Here is a 9,010-nt window from a genome sequence, read left to right on the forward strand (position 1 = left end):
CAAAGGCTCTACAGGCCTGCCTCTTATGGAGACCTTTCCTCGCCTCTTATGGAGGCCTTTCCTCGACTGAGGTTCCCTCCTCTCTGATGACTCTAACTTGTGTCACGTTGATATAAAACTAGCCAGCACACTGCTCTAAAGTAGTTTCCTGAAATCTCAAGACACCTTCTAAGACAAGAAGAGAGGCAGGCGAGGGATAGGAAGAACTTTCTTGGCCCCTCCCAAATTCCTACACAGTCCAGGGCACCTTGTTCTAACACCTTGGTGACAAAAGGGCTAGTCACTGCTCTATCACCAAGTGCTCCAGGCCTTCTAAGTCAGCCATGACTTCACATTTTGGTCACAACCAAAACACTGGCAATCTTGGAGTTATGAAGACATTTTATATGGATTCTGAGAGGCAGAGAGACATCCTTGCACTGAAATATCTTCTCTCCGAGTTGAGCCTTCTTGTCAACTTGATCGCTGACCACACACAGACCTCCTTCAGGACTCTACTCTTTTCCAGTGGTCTGCTAAATTCATGCTCTCTGCTCAGCCTGACAAACCCTGGCTTCTCCTCTAGCTGGGATTCTCCCCTTTGTCCTGACTCATCTATAAAATAAACCAAGCATTCTGAAAATAAGGGAGCAACGGGGACACAAGGAGGAGAGTCTAGGAATTTATCCTAGGAACTTCTCTAGGGGCTGGCCCTTGACCTAGGAAGATTTAACTTATAAAGAATCCATGAGGCCAGAATATGGAGCTGTGTGCCTTTAACTCCAGCATTCTAGAGGCAGAAGCAGATAGATCTCTATGAGTTTGAGATCAACATGGTCTACATAGCTTGGTCTAAGCCAGCCAAGGTCACACAGTGAGACCTTGTCTCCAAAAAACCAACCACTACCACCACCACCCCTGAGGCAGTGAGATGGCTTAGTGTGTAAAGGAGCTTGCTGCAAAGCCTGATGATCCAAGTTCCATCCCCAGGACTCACATGATAGAAGAGAACCTATTCTTATTAAGTTGTCCTCCAACCTCGACATGTGTGGTGTAATGCATTACACAGACACACACACAGACAAAACACACACACACACACACACACACACACACACACACACACACACACACACACACGAAAATAAAATAAACAGTAACTTAAAAAATTCAAGAGGCACAAGGTTGTAGTCGGATTTTTCTTTGGGCCACCAGCTCATAAATAACAACAGGGAGATTTATTAATTACGAAAGCCTGACCTTACCTTATGTTTGTTTTTAACTAGTTCTTATAACTTAAAATTAACCTGCTTATATTAATCTACATTTTACCATGTGGCTTTTTACTTTTCTTTCATTCTGTATGTTTAACTCCCCGAGTCTCCATGGCATCTCCTGTGTGCCTAGATTATCCTCTTCCTCTCTCTGCCTGGAAGTCCCACCTAGACCTCCTGCCTAGTTATTGGTCATTTAGCTTTTTACTACATCAATCACAGCAATACCTTCACACAGTGTACAAATATCCCACAACACAGGGTAGTGGTGGCTCATGCTTTTCATCCCAGCATTTGAGAGGAAGAAGCAGGCAGATCTCTGGGTTGTCCTCTGACATCTACATGTGTACCAAGGCACATGGGTAGCCTCCCCAAGAAAATAACAATTTTTTAATTTAAAGAAAGGTGACCAGCTGGGCAGTGGTGATGCACACCTTTAATCCCAGCACTCAGGAGGCAGAGCCAGGTTCAAGGCCAGCCTGGTCTACAGAGTGAGTTCCAGGACAGCCAGGGATACACAGAGAAACCCTGTCTCAAAAAACCAAAACAAAACAAAAAAGTGACCATACTCCCCATTCTGAACTCACAGATAGATGTAGATGGCAATTTGAAATGAGTAGGGAGTCCCCACCAAGAAAGTAGATTCCAGCTTTCTCAACGCATGCCAGAGCTACACCTCAAGATGCCCAAACTAGTTTTCGCCCACAATACAGGTAAGACATACATCACCCCAGGAGGCTCCATAGCCCAAGTGTTCCATATCTCCAGACACAGCACAGGGTTTGTATCTGAGCAAAGACACAGCCTAAAGCTCAGCAGTCACCTGTAAGTCTACCAGCTCTGGGGCAGTCAGGAGGACAGGACACCATTACTGCTGGCACCTACCTTGAGCAAGGATAGCACCTACTCCTTAGGGCAGACAGGGGAAGGCAGTCCACAGAAAGCACAAGCTTCAACAGCACCAAGCAATGCAGAGACCAGCATGAGGGGAGGGTATCCTGCATGAGAGGCCCACCACAGGCTGTCTCTAGATCTGGTAGTTTCTGAGACCAAAAAGGTAACAGGTAAGATCTTCACAAAAGTGACTCTCAGTTTCCATGGAAATTACTCTGGGTGATCCTAACTCATGAGAGGGAAATGGCTGGGCATAAAACACAGGATGTCTTTGGAAGAAGAGCTGGCAAAACCAAACCATCAGACAATCTCAGCACAAGCAGAGTCACTCTCCCTCTGAAAGGACCACACGATGAGAAAATCACGCTCTGGGTGAAGGATAAACCACTGGCCCACACAGACCAGACTCTGGAGCAGAGGTCCGGTAGACCAGACTGGCAGTGTCTTCTGCCCTAGCCAGAGTCTGTACACACAACTGTCCTCAAAACAAAGTCTGAAATTTTGGCCACAATACACAACGGGTTTTCCATCTGGCCTCTACTTACTGAGTTTGGGCCCTTTTTTTTTCTTCCAAACAGGCTAGCCTTGAAGCCAAGCTGGGTTCAAGTTTTCAATCTTCCTGCCTCTGCCATATGAATGTTAGGATTATAAGCCTAAATTACCATACCCAGGCCAGCCTACACATCTTTTTGTGTGTCTTGTGCTTCACACTTTATTTATCTTGAGCATTCCAGCTGCTCTTTCCACTTTTCCTCACCATCTCTTCTATGAAGAGTCCCCTAAACTCAGAAGTGTAGAAGGAAATCTAATCTCTGGGCCAACCCAGATACCATGGGTCTATACCATGGGTCTATACCATGGATCTATACCACCAGCTAACAACTTCTATGCCCCTGTGAGGTCACACACAAGGGTGTATCTCTCTTGTTCTCTACATAGGCCTGGTGTCTGTGCTCCTGGAGCCCAACATCTAGGACAAAACAATCAATGTTCATCCTGGTGTATGGCATGAATGGGTAGGTGTACCGCTATGTGACCATGCAATAAGAATTGGTTGACTATAACCAAAGATCCCTACTCAGGGCCCTCGCTGAAGAGAACTCCACCTCTCCCTACACTACCTAGTGCTCTAGCCTAAGTTTGCCCTTCTTGGGTAGAGTCACCCATCACATGTCAGGAGGCCTCTGCCACTAGGATGATGTTACAATCTATTTTGAGGGTCACACTGAAGCATCTGTCAGCCAGGACAGCCACACCCTCCATGTGTCATCACTAAAAGCTGGGGACAACCACAGGTCCATAATGTCTGCCTACTTAATAACTTTCTGCAAAGATCAGATGCCCCTTATCTCCTGGGGGCACCCCTGGCAGGGCTTGAGACATCTCCTTATCCTATCAGACCTGCTCCCAAGGTTCACAGTTCTGATGACTTGAAAATCCAGTCGAAGCCAATCAGTCTAGGCCAAGCTCTTAGCTCCTCTACAGAGTCCTCCCTCCTAAATGGGAAGAGTCCCAAAAGCCCCTGGCATGGAGCTAATTACCCACAAGACTCAGATCCACAAGTAGTGCCTCCTGGGAACTCCTACTCATCCCCCACTGCAGTGCCCAAGCTTTGCCTCCTCTTAGGAAGGGCCCTTCTCAGACCCACTCTCTACTGAGTAACCCACAGGAGCCTGAGGATGAGGCTCATCTTCTGCTGTCTTTGCTTCTGCTCTCTTGTAGCCAGCACATCAGGATGAAGGGGGGGAAAGAAGAAAGGAAGGAAGGAAGGAAGGAAGGAAGGAAGGAAGGAAGGAAGGAAGGAAGGAAGGAAGGAAGGAAGGGAGAGAGAAGGAAGGAAGGAAGGAAGGAAGGAAGGAAGGAAGGAAGGAAGGAAGGAAGGAAGGAAAGAAAGAAAGAAAGAAAGAAAGAAAGAAAGAAAGAAAGAAAGAAAGAAAGAAAGAAAGAAAGAAAGACTCCATAAACCCTTGAAATAAACCTTTCTGTGGCACTTGGGAGTCTTAGGAAGCAAGACTGACACTTGTTTGAGGCTGAGCTACAAAGCAAAACTGTCTCAAAAGAACCCCAACCCTGGGTTGGGGATTTAGCTCAGTGGTAGAGCACTCGCCTAGCAAGTGCAAGGCCCTGGGTTCGGTCCTCAGCTCTGGGGGTGGGGGTGCAGGGTGGGGGGGTAAGAACCCCAACCCAAAGCAAAGAAACAAAAGCCTTTTGTGAGGGGGCTAGAGAAAGAGCTCAGCCGACAAAAGCATGGATGTTCTTCCGGAGGACCGGAGTTTGATTCCCAAGCACCCATGTTAGGCAGGTTACAACTACCTGTATGAAATTCCAGGTCCAGGGGATCTGTCATCATATTCTGGCTACCTCAAATACTGTGCTCACATGCACATACCCAAACATACACACATACATATGCATGTAACTAAAAATAAAAAAATAAAATCACTTACAAAAACTTTCTGTACAACCAAACCAGACTAGCTTAGTGTTTTCTAGAAAACACTAAGGCACTTCTGATGAACCATGACAACAACAAATGGATTTACAAATACCTTAGGAACACACAACTCTACAGAAAAACAGAATTACACAGTCAATGGAAAAATAAGTCAGTCGAGGCCAGCACAGAGCATGCCCTGCTTCTCTAGCCTCACTCAGTTAGCACATGTCAGCCCTGTCCCCTAACATTGTGACCCTGTACAGATCCAACAGGATGTTCCTTCACACTAGCCCAGAGAAGGAATGCAATAGCAGTCATAATGGGAAAAGTCAGTGCAGCTCAGACACGTGTCCGGGATCAGACAAGGACATCTGACAGGTTAGGCTATGCTATTGCACATCTTAAGCCCTGCAGCCAGGGCAGGCCACCAAACATCTCAGGGACTCACCCGCAAAACAAGTCCATCATCATTCACTCCAGTCATTTTCTAGAGATGCTCTGAGGCTCAAATGAGACAACATAGAAAGGCTACAAAGTCAATAGCTATAGGTAATGCTTGGGCCATCAACGAGACCTGGATCAGAAATACATTTCCAACAGTGATGGAGAAGAGTCAATGTTTGCCTGTCCTACAACTTCTGTTGGCTTCCTCAAAAACCAAGCCTGAACTATACCATGTGGCTCATACCAACAACTGGCTACACCTCAGCCCCAAGAAGCCTTTCAGGGATTCCAGAAAGTGGCTATGAGGAGCCAGTCATAAGCTCACTCACCATTTTACTGCTTTATCTGTCAACTGAAACAAGCCACTCAGACATGCATGACATTTATAAAACTGAAGTTTCCAGACCAACTCAACAACTGTATTTACCATGTGTAAAAATATGGAGAACAGGGCACAGGAATGTAACTCGGTTGGCAGAGTGCTTTCCAGTGTGGTTCAATTCCTAGCACTGTATCAACCAAGTAGGGTAGCATATAGCTGTAATCCTAGCACTGAGGAGGTGAAGGCTAGAGGATCATGAGTTCAAGAACATCCTTTGGCCACATAAGAAATTATAAGCCAGCCTGGGACACATAAAGCTTTGTTATTTAAAGAGGGGGGGAAAGGGGGTTGGGGATTTAGCTCAGTGGTAGAGCGCTTGCCTAGCAAGCACAAGGCCCTGGGTTCGGTCCTCAGCTCTGGAAAATAAATAAATAAATAAATAAATAAATAAATAAATAAATAAATAAATAAATAAATAAATAAATAAGGGGGAAAAATCCTGGGGAAAGAAGTCAGAGAAAGATCCTCTTCATTTTGCTGAGACAGGGTCTCATTATGGAGTCCTGGTTGGTCTGGGACTTGCCATGTAGACCAGTCTGACTTTAAACTCAGAGATTCACCTGCCTGAGCCTCCAGAGTCCTGTGATTAAAGGCATGCACCATCATGCCTGGCTTTCACTTTTTAAAAAAATAATAATTTACTCATTTTTATTTTATGTGCATTAGTGTTTTGCCTGCATGTGTCTAAGTCTGATCTTGGAATTATAGATGGTTGTAAGCTGCCATATGGGTGCTGGGAATTGAACCCCAGTCCTCTGGAAGAGCAGTCAGTGCTCTTAACCACTAAACCATCTCTCCAGCCCCTGGCTTTCACTTTTTTTTAGACTTGTAGACAACATCACAGTCTAACACACAGCTTTTTTCTCAAGGCCCACTGAAATCTAAAATACAAGCTGAAAGAATCCAGATCTCTAGGTTTAAACACTCTCCTCCTAAAAAGTTGTTCTTGTTCTCACTAGCTCACCCCTTATCTATGAAAAAGGGCTACGAAGAAAAGACACATTTTCTTCCCTACACGTTTGAAAAATAAGCCCCTCAGTCTCCTTGGCAGTATCAGAGTCCAACACCCACATCTTAGTCAACACTGTAACTGTTTTTGAGGTGTTTGTTTTAAGAGGTCATTCTCATTGACACTGGTTTAAACACATTAGATATGTTTTATCAGATGGTAGAAAGAAATATTAAAAAGTTTTAAGTCTTCCAATAAATGTAAGTTTCCTATCTGTAAATGAAGCAGATGGGAATGAAACTTAAAGATGCAACAGCTTGCCGGACGGTGGCACACACCTTTAATCCCAGCACACAGGAGGCAGAAGCAGGCATATCTCTGTGAGTTTGAGGCCAGCCTGGTCTATAGAGTGAGATCCAGGACAGCACCAAAGCTACACAGAGAAACCCTGTCTCGAAAAACCAAAAAGATGCAACAGCTTCCCATGATTAAAATTCTAAAGTCAGCCAGGCAGATCTTTGTGAGTTCGAGGCCAGCCTGGTCTACAGAGTGAGTTCCAGGACACCCAGGACTGTCTAAAAAAAAAAAAAAACCACAACAAAAAATTCTAAAGTCACTGAATTTTAAGGTTAAAGGCAGTTTCGATGCTGACTAAACTTCCCAGAGTGATGATGAAGAGACAAGGTCCAGGATCTACTCAAGCCCACAGGGCCCTCCTTGGCTGGGAAGTCACAAAGTTACTGAGAAAGCAGGGAGATTTGGATTCCAACACTCCTGTCCTAGACTAATCTTCTTTTTTGTTTTTTTGTTTTAAGACAGGGTCTGACTAAACAGTCCTAGCTGGCCTAGAACTCACTCTGTAGACCAGGTGGCCTTGAATTCACAAGAGGTATCCCTGCTTCTTCCTCCAAGTGCTGGGACTAAAGGCCTGCATTATCACACTCAGTTCAGGCTCAGCTTCTAAACCTGGCATTTTGCAAACAACACAAGTGAGACAGTTAGGAGAGAAAAATTATCCTAAATGCCCAAAAACACACACTCAGTGCACATGAATGTCACTGGCAGGGATTGCAAATTTCCCATAACAAACCTAAGGTCTGATTAAGAAAGCTTGTCCTGGGGGCTAGAGAGATGGCTCAGTGGTTAAGAACACAGGCTGCCCTGCCAGAAGACCCTGGTTCAATTCCCAGCACCCACACGGCAGCTCACAAGTGTCTGTAACTCAAGTTCCAGGGGATCCAGAATCTTCACACAGTCATACATGCAGTTAAAACACCAATGCACGTAAAATAAAATAAATAATTTATTTAAAAAAAAAAAAAGAAAGCTTGTCTCAGGATAGTTAAAGTCACATTATCTCACAGCTTGAACACCTGCTTTGTTACAATTACTAGAGGGAAAAGGAGACTAAGAGAATAAGGAAGAAGACAAGGAAAAATGTCCCCTCTGATGACTGTGTCTGCTTATGTCACCCTAAAATAGGGAGTCTCCCTAATGCTGACTTTAATAAGACCTTCCTAAAGCTGGTCCAACTGGTGTTCAAGTCCCTGGACTGAAAAACAAGTTTATGAGCAGCAAAGTCACCTGACTCTGACCATGTGTACACTGTTTATCCAGATGACAGTGGCCACCACAGCTTTGATGGATGCTACACAGACTCTACTATCCCTTTGAAGTTTACTGAGGCCTCTACATTACTAAATGCCATAAAAAGGAACCTCAACTTCCAAAGGAGGGAAGTCACAAACACCACATGCTGGCAGGGGAAACCCCATTTGGCCTCTGAATTGTTAATGTAAACTTGTTACTTATATCCTTGATCTGTTACTATCTAATTACAATACTTTAAAAAAAAAAAATGTCCTCTGCTCTACCTACAATGTGCCTACTGCTATCAAGGCCCACTGTTTAGCCCAACCAGACCATATTCATAGTCAGGAGAGAGGTAGCCCAGATCCAAGCGGGTGGACAGACTAACATCAGTGACGAATACCAGTCAGGAACTTCAAACTCTGAGAAGGGGGGAAGGGACAGTAAAGAGGGACTTACCCATCTCTTCCTTTGCTGACAATCTTCACTTCAAAATAGTAAATGCCACAGGCGGCAGGGATGGGGTGGGTGGCACGCACGGAGGCTGCATCTTTATGATTTTTGCCATGACCTGATGTAAAACGGCAAAGAAGGAATGTCAATGCCAGGAAATACAAAAGGAAGCCTCCTTTTTCTCTGCGCGTGGTTAACTTCAACCCTCCTTTGCTAGAGGACGTTCTTACACTGTCCAAGGAACTGAGTAAACACATACACCTCCCACCTTTAAATCACCTCCATCCTAAACCAACCAACAGTCCTGACTGACCAAGATACTGTCCTCCATGACAAAACAAGGGTACACACTGGCAACAGAGGTGCGTGTGACACACTGAATACTGCTGTGTCTTTCTAGAATCTAAACGGCCCAGCCTGGAGCTCAGGGGAAGGAAGCGGCAGAAATGGAAGTCACCACTACCAACCACTTTAGCGCACAGCCCCCAGGCCAGCTCAGGGTGACTGGCAGGCAGGCAGCCCATGCACCGCCTGTGAGCACGTTACCACCTCTTTCTGCAAACATTACTGAAACTAAGCCGTGGTAAAGGGCCTAGGTGAGGTTGGAG

General features: G+C 45.2%; 1 protein-coding gene across 1 annotated transcript in view; it reads right to left on the minus strand.

Annotated features, from left to right (window-relative positions):
- Positions 1 to 9,010, minus strand: part of Ranbp10 (RAN binding protein 10) — a 61,418-nt gene that overhangs the window by 51,859 nt on the left and 549 nt on the right. The window contains exon 2 of the mRNA XM_006986820.4: positions 8,409 to 8,520. Coding sequence (XP_006986882.2) covers positions 8,409 to 8,520 — 112 coding nt within the window. The remainder of the gene's footprint in view (positions 1 to 8,408; positions 8,521 to 9,010) is intronic.

Source organism: Peromyscus maniculatus, chromosome 5 (genome assembly GCF_049852395.1).
Source record: "Peromyscus maniculatus bairdii isolate BWxNUB_F1_BW_parent chromosome 5, HU_Pman_BW_mat_3.1, whole genome shotgun sequence".
Taxonomy (NCBI): Eukaryota; Metazoa; Chordata; class Mammalia; order Rodentia; family Cricetidae; genus Peromyscus; species Peromyscus maniculatus.